Consider the following 22,883-nt stretch of genomic DNA (forward strand, 5'->3'; position numbering starts at 1 on the left):
GACAAACTAACCTATGAATTTTTGACTGATTTTGGACGACATACTAACCTATAGCTTTTTTGACTGATTTTGGACGACATACTAACCTATGACTTTTTTGACTGATTTTGGAAGACATACTAACCTATGACTTTTTGGACTGATTTTGGACGACATACTAACCTATGACTTTTTTGACTGATTTTGGACGACATACTAACCTATGACTTTTTGGACTGATTTTTGACGACATACAAACATGCCTTTTTTGACCCTCTTGTCTTCACTTTTATCTGTAATGGTAATTCCAGACGGTCAAACTTTGTGTCAAAGCCCATTTTTTATTTAAACGTTATGGTTTAAAAATTAAACATTTACTTTTTCAACTGGTCTGGTCACGGACAGACAAATGTGGACACATAATAATGGCGATACTAACAGATGCACAAACAATGTCATCATTCAGTTTATTGAAACTAAAAAAAAAAAAAGAAGTAACAAGCATATAATGTGACTTGAGCGAACAGAGGTACAGATCAAATAATGCATTTGAAAAGGTCACTTTTTTATTATAAAACCCCAAAGACAAATTCTGTGAAAGCCCTCACACATACACATACACACACACACACACACTCACAGACACACATCAAAGGCCTCTTACCTTTGCACCAGCCTGATGTTTTTCTGCACTCACCCATTCACTCTTCAGGTTGGCAACAATGTTAGGCCATGATGAGGGAAGTCAGCCGTTGTCATCATCATGCCTCATGTGTGTCAACAAACACATTATGACACAAACAAACAAACCCTGAACATCCACAAATACAGTGTGGTCCACATCCTTCGACATACAAAGACAGGTTTATTTGATTTTTTTATATTCCTCAAAGCATCAGAACTTTCAATTGCATCATGTCTGAAGATGATTAAAATAACACGATTATCTGTATTGTTGCTGGAAACATTGTGTGTAAAGGATGAAGCCTTATCATTATCATTACTCATCAAATAGAATCAAGCCATTGGACCTGATTTTCAGAGAAAACACTTTTTCACCAATACTCAACAAGTGCAGTTTGACGCCAACATTAAACTCGAGTGAAACACAGAAAAACTTTACTCACAGACCAAGAAGCACAGAGGGTTGTCAGCTTTTTGGTCCAGTATATATATAACCATCAATATACATATATATATAAAAAAAAAAAGGGTTTTGTTCGATGTTAACTACTGAGCATGAGACTCATCTGAGACAAGTGTGTCTTTGCTCTTTGGTGAGAAATTAATCTCTAAAATCAGGAATCGAAAATTAACTCTGAAACTCTGAGTTTTCAGGACACCGCAACCTGTAGCTTTAACTATTTCAGAGCGAAGGCGCAGCGCAAGGAGTTAACTCCGCTCTGAATGCTGAGATAACTCTTGCTCGTCTACTGCTGCACACGGAGAAACAAAATGATGTCCAACGGGGACAGAGGGAGGAACAGAGGGCGAGAGGACGACAGACGGAAAACACCCGAGGACGAAGTCTCGGACGGCGTTGAAGCACTAACATGAGGAAAAAGCGTGGGGAAAAAAAGAAAAGTGGCTCTGAAATCATCTCCATCCTTTTTTCTCTGCACGAGGGACACAGAGACGCTCAACGTTGTCTGTGACGCGGGGGCGGAGTCATCACTGCCGAACCTCCACGTAGTTGGCGGGGAAAAGGCCGTAGGAGCCTCTGCACACGCCTCGCCACCAGCCTTCATCGATCATCTCGATGTTGGTGATGATGTCGTCTGGGTCGAAGGAGATCTCGTCGTCGCCAGCTGAAACAGGAAGTGAGTGATGAGCAAAAGAGGAAGCTGCTGTGGATTGATGTGATCCCACATTTCTAAATATTTCTGGTAATAAACTGGGTAAAAACATTTAGGTTGAAGTGATCAGATAAATTTGTTCAAAGTTTCAGCATTAACCTCCATACTGGAGCTGAGAATCACAGGGCGACTCACTGTATGATCATAAGATATCGATATCGTATTGCACGTGGAAGGATGACGATATATCGCCAAATCAATAGGTATCCCCTACTTACGTTATGTAGCCATTTGGGTAAATAGCATCATGTGCGACACTAGTGCTACACAGAGTACGTCACCAATAAATTCCACAGAGAGGAAAAACAACACAGAAAATAAAGGGCATCAATAGAGACGGCACCCTAACGGAAAAGTGCCTAAAAACTGTAAGTAAACACTCCTCGACCCGCCTCCCTTAAAGCCATGTTTGCTCTTTTGTGATCTTTTGGTCATTGATCCTGATGATGTCACATTTGTGTTAAAATGTTGGCGTCACTTCGTTCGTTCACCGCGTCTCTCACCTGCTTGGTAGTCGTAGAGCGCCACCGCCGTCACCCCAAGGTCCTCACCGTACTCATACTGCTGCTCTTCTGCAGGAGGGGAAAAAGAATGTGTTACTTTGGAACAACTCTTCCTGATGAAAGATCATGTTGGGCATGATGATGGTCACTGTTAATTCAAAGCGACTGCAAAGAATCCCCAGGACAGTACATCATGAAAGTCCTGTAGCGTGAACTCGGCTTCAACAACAAACATTTTCATTTCTCTAAACGACACAGATAAGGTGACAGCTATACCTGTGGCAGCCGCAGGTTCCTCAGGCGTCTGGTAGAGATCCTCCTGTGGCGGCTCGTACCGACTCTGCGGTTCCTCCTTGTACAGCTGCTCTCCGTTCTCTGCAGCAGCGTTGAACGTCGCTTCCTCTGTGACCTAATGAGACAAATCGATAATCTGATGTCAACTAAACTGACTCCCACGAGACAATAATGCTTGTGTCATATACTTGTTTGACTGTCCTATGATATCAGTCAGTCCTGTGAAGGAAACATTTTCATTTCAATGTCTCTTTTCTTCCTTGGGCTGACCGATGTGGCTCAATATATACAGATTTGACTTTCCTGATAACGAAGCACAGTTGTACAGACATCAAAAACAACAAAAGGTCTATCCTGTCAAAATATATAGAGCTGCACAATAATGTCAACATTTACAATATCTGCAACTCCGCTTCGATTCTCCTGGTGCCACTTTTGATCGGATCTCACTTTCTTGTTAAGTGTGCAAATAAACACGGCTGCCATTTCGGTATGTGAGAATGTTTTTTTTCAGTCTAACACTACAGACGTGTCTGATGTTAATCTGTAATGGCTCGAATTACAAGTAAAGGGAGAGAAGCAACTGGAGGAGATGAGGGAATCAAAGCACTACTTGCTATTTTAACCACTGAACCACCACAGAGGACATCAGCTGTCTTAAATGAGTCCTGGGGACAGATTTCAGACACGCACGTAAAAGAATCAAACCCCCAATCAAGGACATGACAGCTGCATTATCGCTCATAAGCCCCGCCCCATCTATGTTAACAGATGGGACATGGATCAAAGTGAAGATAATTAAAGCACAGGTCAAATAAATGTTTGAAAACATAATAGTTTTAGGTAGTTCTTATGACACTGATACAACCAAGTGTTACTGTGTGTGATCAGATTGGTTTCTATCTCTCTATAAATGTAAGGAGCGTCTGTCTGACTGTTAAATACATAGCGGTCCAACAGGTCAGAGGCTTTGAACTTGGCAGGTGACACAGTGAGGGAACCAGTGCGTCCAGTGCCAACTTTACCGTTGTTTGGATAAGATAATGCAAGAGATAAGTAGAAATTTCAAAGATATATTGCCAAATGAGCCACTACTGCCCCCGCAAAAGAATGTATGGTATGGAACATATGGAACAGATACTGCAGTTCAATATGACAGTGTGAGGCTCACATGATGTTGGACAGGTGGTGTTGGGCTGGGAGCGGGACTGGGACTCGCAGCAGGGGCGGGAGATGGAGCCTTGGGCGTTTCTTCGATCTTACGCCGCGCCTCCTCCTGCTCCTGCTTCTCCTTGGCCTGTCGACGCGCTCGCTCTTCCTCCGCCCTCTTCCTGTCCTCCTCCTCTTTCTGCTTGGAGATGTTCTCGAAGCGGGCCTTGATGCTTCCTGTGCTGCTGCCGGCTGCAAATCAGGAAGTGACGTCACGTGATGCCAAACGTTTGCATTCAAACACATCGGCAGCAGATGAAAACTCACCAGCCTCCACAGGTTTGGTTTTCTGGTAAGATGAGGTCGGCTTCTCCACGTCTTCAAATGTCCCCGCACTCTGTCCACAAGACAGACAAAAACATGAGACGGGGCCTGCGCGGCGGAAGAACTACACACACTAACACAGACACACTTACCTTATCCATCCTGTCATTCTGGACACCAAACTTTCCTCCAAACCCTTTAGAATAATCTAGTGACAAAGGAGATAAATCAAGGTCACATCCTGTCTCACTTAAATGATTCAACCACAGTCGGCACCGTCACACCTGAGACCAGGACTAATGGAGTTCATTGATTTGCTTTCAATCCATCACACTTGATGTGAAATGTCTGGTCTGCAGGTTCAGATGAAGCAGACTGTTTTGTTTTTTTCACTCACAGGAAAACTGCTGAGCCATGACAGACTGACAAGCTCATGCAAAATATATATAAAAAAGAAAGAAAAATGATGCGAAAAAAGTGACAAGATAATCTTAACATAGGGGACATGCGGCCATGTTGGCTCAGTCGCAGCCCTGGAGGTCTACTACTGCCGTGTCTGTGGGGCTGCAGCTGGAGGTCACAGTGAAATGACCACATGACATCATGCACAAAATAAAGTCATAAGCAAAATGAGCAGCCTCAGTGCAGCAGTGACAGAAGGGAACGGGCCAAAAAGAGTGTGGTTCATTCCAATAAAGTGCCGGTGATAGAATTAAAAATAGGTCAAATAAATGAATAATAAATAATGCTAAGGAATTAAAACCTGTCCGACCTGAGCAGCACATACAAACAATGGGATATATGACACGGTCAGCGCTAACTTTGTCCAGACATCTGCTCTTACTGAAACATGGCTACCAGCAGGGACACAAAGATCGAACCTCTCTATACCTAATCTAACAGATTAGGTATTTGGAATCTTAAAATCATTTCCCTTTTCCTAAGGAAAATCTGCATTTTCAGCTTGCAGGGGAAATGTAGCTGTTGGTCTACTGTTGCCCCGCTTGGTAACTGACCTGGGGACACATTTTAGCTTTAAATTGCCACTTTATCAATCTTTTATGTGGCGTCAAATATCTTTTAAAAAAACATTAATTAGTAATAAAATATAATACTGGTGATAATCTACATTTTAGTCAATAAATCCCAAGAAAAAGCCAAAACCAACTATGTACTATGTGTCCACAAGTCCTCAACTAATGTGCCAATTCCCCTTGTTTAAATAACAACACTCCCCACCTTTTTGTAGAAAAGTATTTAAAAAGTTTTCCCCTGAAGTTGTGTCCTGTTTAAGATTTATGTCTTCAGCAGGACAAAAGTGTTTGAGGCTGAGAGGGACGGACAGGGGAAGGACAAGTGACAGATATATAAAAACGGACAGGGTAAAACAGGAACAGAAAGGCAAAATAGGTTTGTGTGTTCTCATGGGATTTTTTTTGATAATTAGACTGCAATACACCAGTCTCATTGTTTGCCCACACTGTTCATGTTCATCAGTTAGTGCTACAGAGGTGGGAGGGTCTGTAACAGACCAGGAGGGTTGTGTCTGTCAGGAAAGGAAGCTGTGTCCATCACTTATTTAAGAAAAAAAAAAAAAAAAAGCTTTGTCCAGAAAATAAGCTCAGATGGGAAGGGTAGGTACACGTCAAAGGGGGAAGCGGGTCAGGAGAGGAGGGAATGGGTGCTGAGTTCAGGGAAGGTGGGATCTGGTGAGTTTATGTGCCTTTCTGGGACTCGTGCTTGGCCAGGCTCTCCTTGTGCTCAAAGCCGAGGGCACACTGGTCCTGCCTCTCCGCCTGAACCCCATACTGCCCTCCAAACCCACGCTTATAGTCTGCAATACAACACAACACATACATATACACATATATGGACAGACGCCAACACACATTACAAACATACATTAAAGTAGGGGTGTAACTGTACATGAACCAGATCAAAATGAGAAATCAAATTATATTAAATTATATCAAACGAATATACAATAAAGGAAAAGACAAGACAACAGTCACACTCTCTTATGCTGAAAACAGGAAAGGTAATAATTTTGAAGTGTAAAGGTAATAATTTTGCAGTGGAAAGGTAATAATTTTGCAGTAGCAGGCCGCTAATGCAAAATGTATGAAGCTACAGTCGAGCCCAGGTCTGCACCAAACTATATTATCTGTGTACGGTTACACCCCTCATTGTAAGACAAACATATAGAGACAATGACACACACAGCGACACTTCAAGGGCTCAGAGACAGGTTTAGTGAAATGACAGAGATACATTAATGTCTTAAAGCAGGGGGAAAAAAACATGTTAATTCTAATTCTACTAATTAGGTGCGAGTCTCTCACAGATGTGTCAGTATCAGTGGTCCTATTTTACAGAATACCAAAATGCAGAAAAATACAATTTGACTGTTGGAAATATTTGTTGTTGTTGTTATTGTTATGCATATCTATTTTTAGATTTGAATTCACCCTCTGACAGCCATTCAAAAGAAAAGAGGATAAAAAGATATTGCAGATTGGCTTCACTTTGAAGATGTGAAGACTACTACCACTCACTGCTGTCAGTCACTGCTCTGACTGGATAAAACATTCACTTCATTCCCAGACTGAACTTCTTTGTGCCACATCCTGTTATTCTTCCATACAGACCTGAAGGAATTTCTAGTTTAAAGCTAAAGTGTGCAACTTCAAACGTCTGCTACGTTCAAGCCTTTGCCATTTGAAAACATCATCATATCAAGGTTTGGTAAACATTTTTCAACATTTTCTGACGTTTCACGGACCAAACAAGTACTCGGTAACCAAGAAACTAATCAACAGATGAATGGATTATGAAAATAATCTTTAGCTGCAGCCCTAAAGTCAACTGCTGAACATTTGCTAGTGGTACAATTTGCCATGTGTGGTGGGTGGTGAAGAATGAATATTTAGATCTGGTAACATCCCTGAAATATCTTTGTCAGATGCTGAAATTAATCTGAGCACTTTCATTAAACTGATGCACAGAATAACTCTGATGCCATCAGGAGTCAAAGGGAACAAAGGCTCTTATTTCAATGTGTTCTGAGAGAGACTCAGTTCTGGATCACTTCCCCCTTTTAAAACCGCAGACTGAGGAAGTCATCAACCTTTGAAAGACGAAACCAAAGCCACCAGTTAAACCACATCAGAGCTGAAGTGTGGCGCTGAGAGTAAATAAATGTTACACAGTAAAAAACTCACAATGGGCTCTTTGTGTGTACAATGATTTCCTTCAGTTTCGATTTAAAAAACTTGGTAGGAAACACTGCCGTTTGTTGTGAGATTTCCAACAAAGTGAAAACAGGGAAGCAGTGAACACATTGCCTTTTTAAAAAAATGTTCATGTTACAAAGTGATTGATTCTGATGTTTGGATGTTGCCAACTTTGCAAAAAATGTCTTTGCACGCTTCGCACGCTTTGCACGTTTGAGCTCAAATTTCACCTCTAATTTTTTCAGAGAAGATCTGATGATGATATTGACAATGTACTGGGCAACATGACATAAAACAGACACCTTTATAGTGCAGTAGTTTTACTGTCCTGGCTGAACCTGAATACATGAAAAACATGAATGAGTCTACAACAACAGGAAATCCCAGTGTAGGTTATAATTATCATTATTATTGTTATTACATAATTATATAATTATTATACTCTCCCTAAAGCAAAAAGGCAGCAGGTTAGGCTTAGGTTCGAGAAGCGACATGACCAACGATCATACTTAACAAATGAGAAAAGGATTATGTTTATACATAAATGTCATCGTAAATAAAGCTATTTATTTGTGTATTTTACCAGAGTATTTGTTTACAAAAATCACTCAAAATCAACAGGGAAGAGCAGAGAAAGTTTGCAGCATAGACGCACGCCCATGTACTCTCTCTAACCCTACTTCTGACGTTTGAGTATAATTCAATGAACGACTGATTTTGAACAGGCCATTTTTAATCAGCCTGTCTCAAATTTGAAAGGACAAGCCAAGCTGGCAAACACACACACACACACACGCCAGAAGAAAAATTGGGAACATGAAATCATAAACATATTGATACTGTGGAAAGTCAGGCAACCCTAACACGGCCAGTGTGAACACCCACTCACAGCAGTTCTGCTACGTTGCACGCGCACACATTCAGTGTGAACCCGGCGTAAAAATGTGTACTTTTAGAGCATTAAACTGTACCAGCGTACTTCGTGTTCCTGGTACACAAAACGCGCACATCAACCAAAGTCCTAGAGGCATCTCCTGTACATTCTTGTTAAAGGACTTAGCTCTACTTGCTCACTTGGAACATGGCGATGTTACACATTAACAAACTGTGCTGTGGTTACGTTATGACCACATAAAAATGAGCTCAGAACCTGAACTTTGAGGGAGGAATCTCACAACAAATTCAACCAAAGAAGAAGCCGTGGTCACTTCTTCATCGTGTGTGACAGGGAAACATTGGTGTTAATGTTTTAAAGAAATGTACACATCTGAGTGCATCGTAATTTTTCTTTACCTTTTGTCATGTCACACAGATTTAATCAAAGTTTAATCAAAATACTGATTCACAGGCAGCACACTCTTGTACTTGTGTTAGTTTGGTCAAACGCAACCTCATAGGACCAAAACAGATCCAGTACCTTTCTGAGACTCGTGGAGCTGCAGTTTCTCCTGATGGTCCCATCCCAGTGCTGATTTATCCTGTCTGTCCGTCTGCACGCCAAACTTGCCGCCAAAGCCTTTCACATAGTCTGCAGAAAAAAAACACACACACAAACACATCATGACATCATTAACACACTCATTAATCCATTCTGATACCCGTTTTTTCCTTCATCGCTTACATTGTCTGTGAAATCACAGTTCATGTAGTGTTTTATAGAAGTACTACAGCTAACAAGAATATAGTAATTTCTCTGGTCATTTTAGAACAATGTGTCAGCTACCTCCCTGAAGATCATAAGCAATGAAAGAGTGCAACTTTATTCAAGATGAGGAGAATGGATGCAGTCGAAAAGTGTCATTTAATGACTTTACTCACGGACATCTGAAGAGCACAGAATTTACAAACATTGAAATAAATGTTATCTCTCCTCTGGTTCTGACTCTTATCAGAACATGTGATAACATGATCTGATAGCATGAGGACACTGCTAGAAATATGCATATGTTTCGTGTCTAACTGTCTCAAGTTCTAATTTAATCTTATGTGAAATTGATTTATTTTGTGCCTGTAACTGCTGTGACACCTGCATTACCATAATGAGCTTCGTTAGAGGAACTTCTTATCTTATATACAAACATAGACAGCAAACTCAGCTCACGGTCACCTTCACCGTCAATGGCAGCCCATATCTACAGGCTGCCTGTTCTTGGCCTAGCAGTAAAGGCCGAGCAGGTGTGTCAGGCAGGAAGCTGCAGGACACACACACGCACGCACGCACGCATGCACGCACGCACGCGTTGTGTTTTATAATATATTTAATTCTCACATATTGAATATTATTTTATTAATCCTTCCCCCATAGTTTAGGTCAGAGTCAGAAATTGTGATATTTGTGTTACTGTCAAGCAAAAATAAAATGTGTAAAGAAATAATAGATGGCAGAATGTTGTAAACTGTTCAGAATCAACAGTTACATCTGTCCATAAGGGTAAAAATCTATATAAAAAAAAAGATGTGCCATGTACCTTTCTGTGACTCGTGCCTCTCCGTTTTTCCCTGGTACTCGAAGCCCACAGCACTTTTGTCCACCTTGTCCATCTCGACACCAAACTTGCCACCAAAGCCTTTGGAGTAATCTGCCAATGAAAAGAAGAGAAGGGGGAGAAGAGATCAGGGGAAAAAAAAAGAGATGAAGAGTTAATGAAATCTAACGTAACGATAAGTTGTCTTTATTTATATAATAGTGTTTACACCCATACCCATTCACAAACATAAATACAAATTGATATGTCTAACTTCAGCTGGGTAATGGTGTGGGAACTAATGTGGGAAATGTTACACACATCACACATGCAGCTGAGGTGAAAGCAAAGTTTACAGAAGCAAACAAAGGCCGAGGAATGAAGGAAGAGGAAGGAAGACAAAATAACATGACTGTGTCAGGACCTGTGTAAAGATGTTCCCACTGTCTCAGTATAGGCTGTCTGTAGGTGTGTTAGTGTTGAACTGGTTCTTTGCAGGTTAATGGCAATGTTGTGTAGCAGGATGCCTCGACAAACCTTTCTGGGACTCGTGTTTCTCAGTTTTGCCCTGGTAATCGAAGCCCACTGCACTCTGGTCGACACGATCTGTCTGCACTCCATATCGCCCCCCAAACCCACTGGAGTAGTCTAAACAGCAAAGCAGGGAGGGGCAAGGGTCAAAGTCAGGGTGAAGCAGGGTGTAACCAATTGGTCCTGGAGTAACCCATTTACTATAACTCCATCAATACTTATTATGATGAATAAAACAGTTAAAACAATACTGTCATCGCCGTCATCGATCCTGATGAAGTGTTTTATCGCTCAATGCAGGTGCGGACGTCCTGAATTTGTCTTTATATTTTGTCTTTATTATTTATCTGTCACCAGGACTTGTTAAAGACCACCTCCTCAGCTGACAGCAGTGAACTGAAAGTATTTTTACACTTCTCATTTCTCATTCCCACAATATTTAAGCAACAGTGCAGGCTTTTTGAAGTGTGGTTGTATGAGGTACTGACACATAGACAAGTCTGTCTTCAGTGTGCACAACCTTTGTGATGCCCTGCACAAAAGTCCCGCATTAGACATGCAGGCACTCAGAGAGAGGATTTAACAAAAGACTCTGATATCTGATATCTTAAGAATATGTTTCCTGCTTTATCTTACTGTCAGACAGGCTTTTCCTGAAGTTTGAATCCTTTTGTAAACCATTCGCTCTGTGCATCAGTTTATGAAGGAAATTGGTGACTTGTATGTCATGGCACAGGAGATGTTGATCCACTAATATCCATCCATAAGTTCAAATGTGTTAGTTGGTGACTTCTGGATTTAAAATTATTTTGTTCAGATTTAGATGTTCCAGTGATACAAAGTTACCAAAAAAGCCCATCGAGCATTGTCATAATGTGCTAACTTTAATTTGCAGCTTAACATGTACATTTAAGGTCATTAGGTGAGCCTTTTGATGAGTGGCTAAATTCAGAATTGGGAACCTTTTCTAGGTATAGAAAACTTTCAAAACTTCTCCATGAATTTCATGACCATGGGAACCCTAAAAAAGTACAAACCTGACTCTGACAATTACATATTAAACTGTAACTAGTAAAACAAAAACAAAAGATCAGCTGAAGGATCAGCACCAATAAACATGTTCCAAGCATTTGTGTCTGTGCAGCATAATCTGATCATGGAGCACACATGGAACAGCTGGTAACCAGCTACACACTCAAGCCACAAGTGTCTCCTGCAAAACATCTGGAAACATAAAAGGCTGGTAAAGCGAAGCTCAGGTGGAAAAAGCAACAAGTCCTGACATTACCTTTTTGCGAGGCATGTTTCTCGGTTTTTCCAGCATACTCGAACCCAAGTGCAGACTGGAATGAGACAAGAACGAACATTATTATTCAACTGATCTGTCTGTGCTTGTTTTACTACCGTCACAGCTATAAACAATGACAGCTTAAAAACAAAAAAACAACAGCTTATAAGTTTGATCCATTTAAGAACAGGTTAAATAATGTAGACTGGTTTTAAGTTATGTGTTCATCAAGGGTGGCTTGATTTCAGCTTAAGTGTCTATTTTAAGAATATGTTGGTCACTATATCTTAAAATAGTGTAGATTTTATTTGTTAAGTGGTTAAAATGTGCTTTTTCTGATAGCAGCCATGTTTGCAATAAGAGCAAATATCCCTTTCTCAAACTGGTTCCAGGCACAAGCAGCATGCACAGCACAGTCAGCTACAGATATGTGTACCTCATATAAAAACATTACCTTCACTTTCAGATAACACACTCTGATTCTTACATTGGCCGTCAGGAAGAATATACTTTTGAACTGGATAAATGACAAAGGAACAGCTACTCAGGGTTGGCATTTCTGGACCTGTCAGAAACTATCTGACAGGTCCAGAATGGTTTTAGAATGGGCTGGATGGTCGTACAACATGAAAACATGAAGCCTTCACGTCATAATCGATATGAACGCTTTCTGAAAGAGGCTCAATGCAGATGTTTGTTTTTTTTGTTTCAGCTCACAGCAACAGGAAATACCTGGTCAACGCGGTCTGACTGCACGCCATATTTTCCTCCAAAGCCCTTGGATGTGTCCGTCTGGGAGCAGTGCTTCGACAACTTGCTCTGGTATTCGTGACCTACAGCGGACTGAAGAAGAAAACGTTTTTTAACACCATGTTTCCTGTTTGTTTGGGATTTTTGTGAGGAGTCATGCAAAGATCAGCACAGCCAAAAGTCTCAGTCACCCACATAGGACTCACACAGTGTTGAGGATCTCTAGGTAATTGACAATTCTGATTCGATTCATATTTGACTAATGATGCATTTTATTGCATCATAATTTCTCTTTGAATACAGAGTGTATTTAAAGATCCACAGGTAAAAAAAATCTAATGTGCTTAAATTACTTCATTAACACAAATTAAACCAGGAGAAGAAGAAGCAGCATTGTTTAATACAGAACTAATTCAGGTTAGTGGTAAAGAATTAAAATCTTGACAAAACAAACAGAGCTCAGAGGACATAGATAGATATTGTAGGATCAATCATCTGGTTGACACAATGATCATTTTGGGCTTTGAAAACATAAAACTATGCATATGACAAAAACCTTTACATCTTAATCCACCTGTGTCAGTCCAGTGTCTCTCACCTTGTCCATGCGGTCCTGCTGGACTCCGAACTTTCCTCCATATCCATGCGAAGCCTTGGGCATGGTCTCCAACTCCTTTTGCTTCAAGCTGGTGTGCTCGGTCGAAACCGTCTCACGCAGCCGGTGGATACTTAAACAAGGGAGGGGAGACACATGATGAATCATTCCTTAACATTAATATTAAATAATATTAATATAGGAAAGAACAAAATCAGCCAGATTTCTCACTCTATGTGCTCCTGATGTCCCGAACCAGAAACCGTCTTGGCCCCCCAGCGCTGCTCCTTCTCTGACACGTCATTCTAGAAATCCAGGATAAGAAATAGCAGTGAGGAGCAATGAAGGATAGAGCAAAAGGAGGAGGTGGAGGAGAGAAGAGGAGTAGGTGAACATAGGGTACCTCAAAGTCAGGGTCAGTCTCCCAGTCGTCTCCACCGTCGTCAACGTCCACCTTGATCGACTGTCCTGCTGCTGCCTTCCACATCTTCAGTGAGCCTCTGCCACGCAAACTGAAAAACAAAAAAATTCACAGAAGCACTTAAGCACTTTTTTTGTAGCCATGTGAGGTCAATGCTGACTGTACTGTGCAAGCCCCCTGCATAGAAAATGAAACACATATGCTTGCTCCGTCAAATAGAAGATATAACATACAGATATTATCCATTTAACTAAAGGCTCTCCTTAAAAAAATATTAAGTCTAGGACTGCAACTAATTCATCAATCATCAATTAATCAGTTGATTATTTTCTCAATTAATCAACTATTTACTTTAAAAAAAGTTGAAAAATGTTTTCTGAAACCTCAAAATTAGTTCTGGTCACTCTCCAACACCAATGTCCACAAAGAAAATCTGTGTATTTAGCGGAAATAACAACTTAATTACCACCATAACGACACTGAAGGGGTTAGAGAAGTCAAAATAAATGTTTCTCTTGTCCCAGAAGGCACCTCATCATTAAGACAAACACAATATAAACAACAGGAAACAAACCCCATGTTGAAATGTGACTTTTTAGCCAAATCCTTTATGCCTCTAACTGACCCAGTGATTTTATTACGATAACATCACTGCATCTCAGGAAAGCATCACAAAAGTGGGGTTTTGTGAACAACAGAGTCTCCAATTTGTGAACCTTCCGATCAACTCTGGCTGATTATTAATTGATTACCAAATCAATTGTCAATTAACTTGATATTTGTGTTGTCTTTTTTTCAAATATTAGCATAAGCTTTCAGATTTTTCACCTTCTTAAATGTGAATATTTTCTGGTTTCTTAACAAAGTAATCATTGAATTATTTTTGGTTTGTGGACATTCGAGCACATCATCATTTCCAGGTGTGGAAAACACCAATCAACATTTTTCAACATGTTCTGACATTTTTACGGACTAAACAAGTCTCCGGTTAGTCTAGAAAATAATCTACAGGTTCATGGAATAAGAAAATAATTATTAGTTGCAGCCTACTAGGGACACAGATCTGTGAGTAATCATACATACACTCAAAACCAGAGGACAACTACTAAAGTGACAGAAGTGGCACATGGTCTTCAGCTGCTGTTGTCAAGGTTCAACATGCTCTGCATACCTTAGCAGTAATGATTGATTACTACTGTTGCCTGTTATCATACTAAACCAGTCAAGTAACTCTTGTCTGATTTTGGGGATCAACAAGGCATTTCTGCTGCTAGAAGAGCTGACCATTGGATTTTTTTCCCCTTTTTGGACCATTCTCTGTAAACCTTAGATTGAGTTGTGTGTGAAAACCTCAGTAGCTCAATTTCTAAAATACTCCGAATAGCCCCAACAACAAAGTCAAATCAGAATCACCTCTCTATCCCATTCTGATGCTCGGTTTGAACTTCAGTAGGTCGCAGTCATCGTGTCTATGTGCCTTAATGATTGACTAGATCTTTGCATTTACAGTAAGTCGATGCCACTTCAGACCAAATGTCTTGTCTTTGATTGCAGCACCGAGACGGACGCGGTTGAGTTAAAACACAGTGTTATAGTTTGTGTGCCTTGATTTTCGATAATACGACATCGATTGGGGAACAAACAAAAAGCTTTCTGTACCAATCCCAAATCCTGACTCAGCACATTGACTGAGAATTAGCTCAGTATTAGCAGGGGACGTGGCTCAGACCAGGAAGCAGCAGCGAGTCCCAACTTTCAGCAGGACAGGAAAACACAGCCACCACACCCATCGACATTACAAACATTAGAACATATAAAAGAACATAATGAATTGTCTGACTCTGAGCACACACCTGTGAACCTGAGCACGACATAAAGTCCGTTAACAAGGATCAGTTAGCACGGTCCACTACCCCCATATTATCCACCGTTTTTCCGTGTGGAAGAGACACTGGATAGTTCGCAGCGAACATTTATATCGGTGGAGTTTGTTCTTCTTGTAATCAAAGTACACGTGAACGCATCACGGTCTCCTCTGTGGTATTTAATGACCGCACACCACTGCTGTGTCAGCGGACCCACTTACAGGATTTCGGGTCAGACTGGCTCTGAACAGGACCTGTTCACGAACGTGTCACCGCTGAGGGATTTCTATATCATCATTTTCATCATCATAATAAAGACATATGAAAAAACATGTTTCAATATCAAGCTAAAATAGCAGCTGCAGCTCTGCTTATTTTTTGTCCCAGTTTTCCATTTAGCTAGCACGCTAAAGCTAACATCCCTCCCTCTGGAATAAGTGAGTCAGTGAGAGCCATTTTACTTCACACTCCACGCTCATAGTGTCACACAGAACTCACCGTCCACGACAAACGAAGCTTCGACTTGGGAATAAATGTGTTTGGTCCTCGGCCCGGTGGACGTGCTCTGCTCCCGGATTGACTGTTGATGGGTAAGAACCAGAAATGTCTCAGTCCACGGCAGTGCACTTCCGGCTCTCCCAGTATCCCTGTCTTTTTTTCCCCTTAAAAACTTTATTCAGCTTTCATAATAATTACAATGTTTTTTTTTTAAAGAGACGGCGAACAAAATCGTTTAATGGGCTCATTTAATTTACAAACTAGGGTGAAAAATTAGAGTTTCTCTCCGACCATTTTATGAATATGAAACTGTCCATGCAAAAGATTTCTCTACATCTTTTCTACATCCAATAATTTGCCAGTTTTGGGATCAGTAAAGTCAGAGAGGATCCTAGAATCTGGGGGGCCCAGGCAAAGACTCTCAAGTGGGGCCCTTCACCATCCCTCCAGTCCCCACCCTCATCACCTGTACACACCAAGCCCTCATAACAATGCTTATCAAACCTCATTAACATTTATTATACTGTATATTTTTTTTAAAACATAAATACATATAAAACTATACACACATTTTAAATATTCTTTAAATCACACATACACAAATAAAAAGTCTTTCCAGACTCATGTTGGACCTCAGTTAAGTCTTCACAAGCTTCACACCAGCAGTAGGCTTCATTACTGCCACTCGCAGGTCAGTGTAGGACATGGCTCATGTTGGTCAGTGTGTTTTGAGCTTCATGGTTGTTACTGAAAATATACCCAAAAATGAAAGATGGCAACAACTAAAACCTCTTGATAACCAATAACTAATAATGGTTTCCATTACTTTTACAAAGCATTCAGGTGTTTTAAAATTAGTCAATTTGCATACACCTCAAAACCTGAATTTCCAAATTGTTATTATAATTTAGTTTGTGTTGTCAGTCAAAGCACTTTGAATTGATTTGTCTGGAAAGGCTGTATAAACATAATTAAGTATAAAGTTTGAAGTTTAGGCATGTCCACTTCTTGGTCTCTTGGGGATTATTCTTTAATAGTGCAACAAGTGTTGTGAATTCTGGGTAACCACCTTTCCATGCACCAAGCTTTGTGTTCAGCCACATTTACTTGATAGACAAAACAAAGATCTTTTACGCAACAGAAACTTCTATACTGTCTTTACTTGTTCAAGTGAGGAGACAAAAAAAGAAGCTCAAGCTTCAGTTTTCTCATTTGCAGTGGAAAATAAGTTTCAGTATTTTATTGAAAGTAAGCAATAAATAATACTGTGATAAAAATAGTTTATAAGTACTCAGACTGTACATCATTGTTACAAGATAAGAAATTTCAACAGGGAGAGTGGGAATAAAAACAACAGCAACATAAATTGCACTGTGTCTTCATGACTACATCACAAACAAGAAAAAAGGTGTCTACGTGAAGCTTTGACTAAATGTCATGTGGGAGAAAAAGACAGAAAACTCTTTGGTTCCTTGTCGTTCAGTGGAACCTGTGTTGTGAAAGCAAACAGGACAAACGCAGACACGAGGAAGAACGAATCAGGCATGAACTCTGAATGAAGAACTGACAAAAACACAAAGTGGATGAGTAATAAATAAGAACAGAGGACAGAGCAGTTAAGAAACAATGAGGCTCGATATAAAATCTTCAATGTTTTTTTTGTTTTCTTAAAAAAAAGAAAAGAAAAAAAAGGGGTTTAAGTGGATCATACCGCTTTCAGGGTCACTTAGTTAAGCGGGGATCAACTGAGGCCTCAGTGAAGTTGGTCCATCGAAGGAGTTTCCACACTTTGGACTCTGTACGCATTTCAAGTCCTTGTGTACAACGGAGCCTGAGTGTGTTTCTCCAGAGGTGAGGAAGGTTTGTTTTTGTTAAAGGGACGTGCAGGTTGTGGGGTTGGGTGGGGATTTGTGGGGGAGTTTCTGCATGCAAGGTCAACTAGAGAGAACCTGAATTTCTGATTTCACTTGCATCTGAATTAAGCCCTCTGTACCCCTCCTTCCCCCGCTACTAATTATATATGGCTTTATTCATAAATTCCAGAGTTTCATTTTGGTATCACAGATATGGAAAAATAAAGAGAAAAGGAAAATATTCTGTGTGTTTCACATGATATCTGTTGCCTCCATCACCTGGCTCACCAGCAGTTATTTCACAGGTGATGGGCGACTCACAGTGCTGACAAGTTTGTGAAACTGTCCGACAACTCCAGCAATTTGTCTGATATTCACACATCCTTTGACCTAAGAAATGCATTTACACAAAAGTACAGGTAATAAGCTAAAAAAAAAATTACAACAGTTAAAAAGGGCAAAGGATATGAATTAAGTTATATCACATATCAAAGTCACTTGAGCATAAAATCAATGATTAGAATTCAAAGAGGAAAAAACATACATCTGGTCAATAGAATCAGGATTATAAAAAAAAAGATTATAGATAAAATGTCTGTTGGTAGAAATATACAAACTCCAGACAGTTAAAACATTCAGTTACATACATCTGAGAGCAGAGCTTAACATGGGCACAGCGGAGAAATGTGTATTTGTGTTTAAAACGTGTAATGATTAAGGGAATAGAGGGGGAAAAAATGATTACATAATAAAATTCTAAAATCAATTAAATGTCCCATCAGTCGGCATAAATAAAACAACGTTGATAAATCTAGAACGTTTCCTCTAGGGATACGAAGTAGAAAGGTCTTTCTCTGTGATGACAACAACAAAAAAAACAACATCTTTTTAGAGTCCTTGATAGTGAGTTCAGTTCATCATCCTGGTCTTGAACGCAGGGAATTCCCCTTCATCCTCTGACCAGTGGCTACCTATAGAAATAATGAGGATAAACTGAAAAGGGGAAAGAGAGATGAACAAACACAAGAGGAGAAGCAGGACAGAAGCCGAGGAACAGGTGGGGTGAAAATGGAGGAGGGGGGGTGACGACACAAAGGGGAAAGAGAGGAGAGGAGAGGCGTAAAACGTGCGTTAATAGAGCAGAAAAGTCCAGTTCAAGAAAGCTTTCTTCTGCTAGGAAAGAAAGGAGCAGGTGTGCAGTGAGGAATGCTCTGATTGTTTCTGTGGCCTCGTTCAGACCTGGTATTTAAGGGGGAAAAGAGGATTTTAAGAAAAGGCTCACCTAATAAATTCTACACCCACTTAATTCTATGATATCTTTTCTTGTCTTTTCCAATTGAAAACTGAAAGGATGTACTGCTGATGAACAGCCACTCAATGTTTTTAGCTCGGGGAGTCAAGGGAGCTAATGATCTACTGCTGCTTTGTTTGGCAACTTTGTGTCACTGAATCAAGGCTTTCAAATGGCACAGTCATAAAATATAATACTGTAAAACTGCAGTGCTCTAGAGGATTGTCAGCTGAGGACGCGATCTGTAACGATTTGTGAGGACAAATGAATGTTTACATATTATGTAAAAGAATGTGGCCAGAATTAGTTTCAGAATCAAATCAAGATGGATGTTATTATCAGGTCTGAATGGGCTCATAATTCAAAGGACTAGAATGATGATGATGCATGACATCTTACCATTGTGTTAACAAGAGTAGGTCCTGACTGTGGCAGTGTCCAGCCTCTGTATAGACTGACTTCCTGTGTTTCCATGTTGGCAAGAATCACATGCAAAGACATGCCGTTAGTCACAGCATCATAAACAAACTGCAAAGCCATTCATCAAGTAGACAAGGAATTAGGGCTCAAGAGCTTTGCAGAGAAGATTCGACTGAGTACACGCACGCACACTCACGGAAAGACTTTCTCCTTCCACTTACCATCCATTGGACTCCTCTTTGGCTGTGTGGAGGGAGATGCCGTGCTGCTGCTGCTGGTCACCCGGAAGTTGGCAGGGAGCGTGTCCGACACGCCCAAGGAGACTCCCCTCATGTCTTTGGGCCTGAACTTCTTCCTCCACGATGGAGCTCGGCGAAAGTTCTTATCGTCATCCTTGAAAAGAGGCGGCAGAGAAAGAGCGATAGAAAGAGGTATGGAAAAGAATGTGTGTGTTATTTTCACAAATGGCTTCACACTGGGTTTGTGTTCCAGCGTAAGGGCGTGTGTATGTGTGTGTGTGTGTCCGGTCACCTCTTCCACTCTTCTCTCTGTACCAATGGCCATCAGACTGTTGAATTCACGATCAAGAGTTGCTCTGGCCTAAAGAAGAGAAGAGGAGTAGATAAAGATCAGATAGTTGCTGAAGTCATGATATGGGACAAATTCAAATATATTACAGTTACAGTTACAGTTACAGAAAGGAAAAAAAACAGGAACTTTATCTGCCTTTATCTCTCCCAACTCACTACCCAGCTTCTACCCCTCCACCATGCAGTAAGGGTTTTAAGTCATACAACAACACTTCAAAAAACTGAAACTTTACCTTATGTACTTAAGTTATGTTCAGCCAAGAGTGCTTGATCATTAGATGTGCATAAGGGTGTGGATGTCTGTGTGTGTTGTGTCTACCTGTGTGTTCTGTGTTGGAATCTGTAACAGTAGAGCCAGGGTGTTGTAGTCAAAGGTTTCATCAAGGGCGAGCAGTGCCCCGTGGACTCCGCTCTCGTACAGGTTGCTGCTGTACTCTTTAAGTCCGATGGCCTGAACCCAGCTAATCAAACGTTCATTACTCCACACCAGCACATCTGAAACAACAGAGTAACAGACATCCAACTTACATTCATTGTCTACTGCTTTATCATCCACACGAGGGTCGCAGGGCTCACTGGACCCAATCATTGCTGATATAGAGCTAAAGGCGGGGTTGCAAGTCTGTTGTAGAGCATCAGCGTCAAATTTGTTTATCAATTAACCTCTGCATGTTTTTGGACTGTAGGAGGGAAACGGAGAACCCAGAGAAAACACTTTTTTATTGCTTTGTTGAAAATACAGGTAAACATTTACTAAATAGTAATATAACAAGTAAAATAAGTGATAATAAGTAGAAACGGATAGTGATTGACCTCGTGTTTCAACAACTCAAACCACAATGATTGGATTATGTAAATAGTTATCAGCAGTTACAGTTCAACATCAAGTAGAACTGATGGTTCTTAATGGTGAGCCTTCATTTTTATTATACTCATAAGTGATAACACACGATGTGTGCGACTTGCTTGTATATGTGCGTGCCTGTGTGTTGATGGGGCTAATAGTCGCTTCCTCCTGGATGTAACGATAACATATATCGTTTGCCATAACATAAATAAAGGCATTACAGTCAGATTGTGCTTCAGCTCCCTCTAACTGTGTCGGGTATTTGTAAGGCTTGGGCAAAACATCTTCATCATCATCAAAACACGTCTTCAATCAACATTCCCTCATGTTCAGACAGAAAAATGCAGCCTGAGCCGAACTCTAGACTGATGCATAGGATTAGGTAATGTCCACTTGCTTGAAAATATGAACGGTACATGGTTCAGTAAAACATTTCTATGGTCTCTTGAATCTTGAAACCCTACAAATGTGTTGTCACATCCTTAAACAGTGAAGGAAACTATAGGTGGCCCAACCTATCAGTTTACACCAGACAAATGTTTTGACAGGAGATGATGGCAGCCAACAACATACAAAAACCAAGATTTTAGACATTAAGTACCAGGTTTGTGTGTATGAACTGATCAAGCATGTCTTGAATAGACCTGGTATAACACACCTTTTCCACATCACATATTTTTCAACAGTAAATAGTAGGGAAAACAGGTTTTTCCAGTAACATTATTTAGGGTTCTACTCCAGGTTTAAGAACCAGGGAACAGTTATTGTTGTTGTTGTAAGTGTAGGTCACACTAAATGCTTGACACTTTAACTTGATATACTCCATATAAGACGTTTTTCCCTGAAAAAAAATATTATTCTAAAACAGCATCAGTTTCCTGTATTTTCTGGATGTATTCCAATCAAGTTATTGGCAAATAATTACACTATATGGTCATTATAGCATTGCTACAACAAATTTAATGGTAGCTTAAGACTTTTGTGCAGTACTGTTTTACAGGTCACACTGAGTGCCTGAAGTTACAGAGTTAATCTCAGTTGTTGACTGACAGCCATAAAGCAATTGGAAAATCACATGTAGTACATGGTGTCATCTGAAGAAAGATGCTCCTGAATTGAGACATGGCTTAGTTGTGAGCAGCATGTTTACCTCTCATCTCTAGCTGAGACTCCTCTCGCTTCCTCTCCAGCTCCTTCCTGTCGTAGTTGAGCCTCCTCAGACACATCACTCCACACTGAAAACTATTCCTGATGCAGGGACACAGAGAGTTCCTCAGCAAAATCTACTCTGGAACACTGACATTCATTCTTTTTTGTGTATGTCTTAACACGACAGGGCACTCTATGGAACACATGAATCAAAGGCATGGCCAAAAGTTCATAAGTACAATATGGGAAAATTACATCGAGTTTGGACATTTATTAATAATATTAATAGGAGGGTTGCCCCAAACAGCTTTGTGACCAGTGCTTGGAAAAAGGCCTGCAGTGGCATTTACCCAGGCCCAGATCGGCTCAGATTCTATACGTGAACAAGACTGAGACATCCTCAATTAATAATAATAATGAACCTCCGGCTTGTTTTACCTGTGGAAGCTGTCCACCATCTTGAGCTGTCCTCTGAGGTCCTTCTTGGTGAGGTGGTCAAGCATACGGGCATCTACTAGGGACTCCATGAAGTAGGAGCGGTACTGTGGTAAACCGAGGCTGGGTAGCCATTCGTTACCAATCCACTCATGATTCATGTCTCCATATGCCAAAGTCTGTGGGCAGAGAAGAACAGGCTTGACCAGTGTCTCTGATGAAAGCATGCCAAGTGAAGCATATTCTGTAATAAAGTGATTACCGATCCAGATTACTGAAAACAAAAAATCTGTGACCCGATCATTAGCAGCAAACAGCAACTACTTCAGGTGTGGACTAGGCTTTACAGAGCCATCGTCCCAATAACTTATCCTCGACCCTTCAAGCACAGTGTGTTCTGTGTGTTTTGGGAGCAGAGGTTTGAAAAGGGAGCAGACGGAGGAGGTAGGATGCATCGGTTGCATCAGTTCACCTTTACAGTTTAGATTAGATTTCAAGATATCTGTCAGAATTCTTTAACTAGAATTTTCAATTACTTTTGTTAAAA

General features: G+C 40.5%; 2 protein-coding genes across 14 annotated transcripts in view; both read right to left on the minus strand.

Annotated features, from left to right (window-relative positions):
• Positions 1-429: 429 nt before the first annotated feature.
• LOC131459758 (src substrate protein p85-like) lies at positions 430-15,906 on the minus strand. Of its 3 annotated transcripts, none has more exons than XM_058629846.1 (16): positions 15,752-15,906; positions 13,371-13,479; positions 13,199-13,272; positions 12,971-13,100; positions 12,355-12,465; positions 11,623-11,677; positions 10,341-10,451; positions 9,807-9,917; positions 8,756-8,866; positions 5,829-5,939; positions 4,258-4,313; positions 4,109-4,178; positions 3,804-4,033; positions 2,615-2,747; positions 2,339-2,407; positions 430-1,787 (listed from the first exon to the last, which is right to left on the minus strand). In XM_058629846.1, exons 2-16 carry the CDS (start codon positions 13,452-13,454, stop codon positions 1,651-1,653), a joined length of 1,593 nt encoding a protein of 530 aa, XP_058485829.1. In that variant the 5' UTR covers positions 13,455-13,479; positions 15,752-15,906; the 3' UTR covers positions 430-1,650. The 3 variants fall into 3 exon arrangements, with proteins under 3 accessions (XP_058485829.1, XP_058485830.1, XP_058485831.1); XM_058629847.1 differs by lacking the exon at positions 15,752-15,906 and adding an exon at positions 15,242-15,344; XM_058629848.1 differs by lacking the exon at positions 5,829-5,939.
• Positions 15,907-16,949: 1,043 nt separating this feature from the next.
• ppfia1 (PTPRF interacting protein alpha 1) overlaps positions 16,950-22,883 on the minus strand; it is a 39,207-nt gene continuing 33,273 nt past the window's right edge. For 7 of the 11 annotated variants that reach the window (XM_058629837.1, XM_058629839.1, XM_058629834.1 and 4 more), the window contains 6 exons: positions 22,340-22,515; positions 21,903-22,000; positions 20,225-20,400; positions 19,847-19,915; positions 19,537-19,708; positions 16,950-18,575 (listed from right to left, as the gene is read on the minus strand). In XM_058629837.1, coding sequence (XP_058485820.1) covers positions 18,514-18,575; positions 19,537-19,708; positions 19,847-19,915; positions 20,225-20,400; positions 21,903-22,000; positions 22,340-22,515 — 753 coding nt within the window. In that variant the 3' untranslated portion in view covers positions 16,950-18,513. Of the gene's footprint in view, positions 18,598-19,294; positions 19,358-19,536; positions 19,709-19,846; positions 19,916-20,224; positions 20,401-21,902; positions 22,001-22,339; positions 22,516-22,883 lie in introns of all 11 variants that reach the window. The other 4 variants (XM_058629838.1, XM_058629835.1, XM_058629845.1 and 1 more) reach the window with 2 other exon arrangements.

Source organism: Solea solea, chromosome 5 (assembly GCF_958295425.1).
Source record: "Solea solea chromosome 5, fSolSol10.1, whole genome shotgun sequence".
NCBI lineage: Eukaryota > Metazoa > Chordata > Actinopteri > Pleuronectiformes > Soleidae > Solea > Solea solea.

Coding starts and splice junctions, on each gene's coding strand:
- LOC131459758 (XM_058629846.1), bottom strand. CDS start 13,454: ATGTGGAAGGCAGCAGCAGGACAGTCGATCAAGGTGGACGTTGACGAC. Junction 9,918..10,340: donor GAAACACGAGTCCCAGAAAG/GTTTGTCGAGGC, acceptor TTTCATTGGCAG/ATTACTCCAAAGGCTTTGGT. Junction 4,034..4,108: donor AACCAAACCTGTGGAGGCTG/GTGAGTTTTCAT, acceptor CCTGATTTGCAG/CCGGCAGCAGCACAGGAAGC.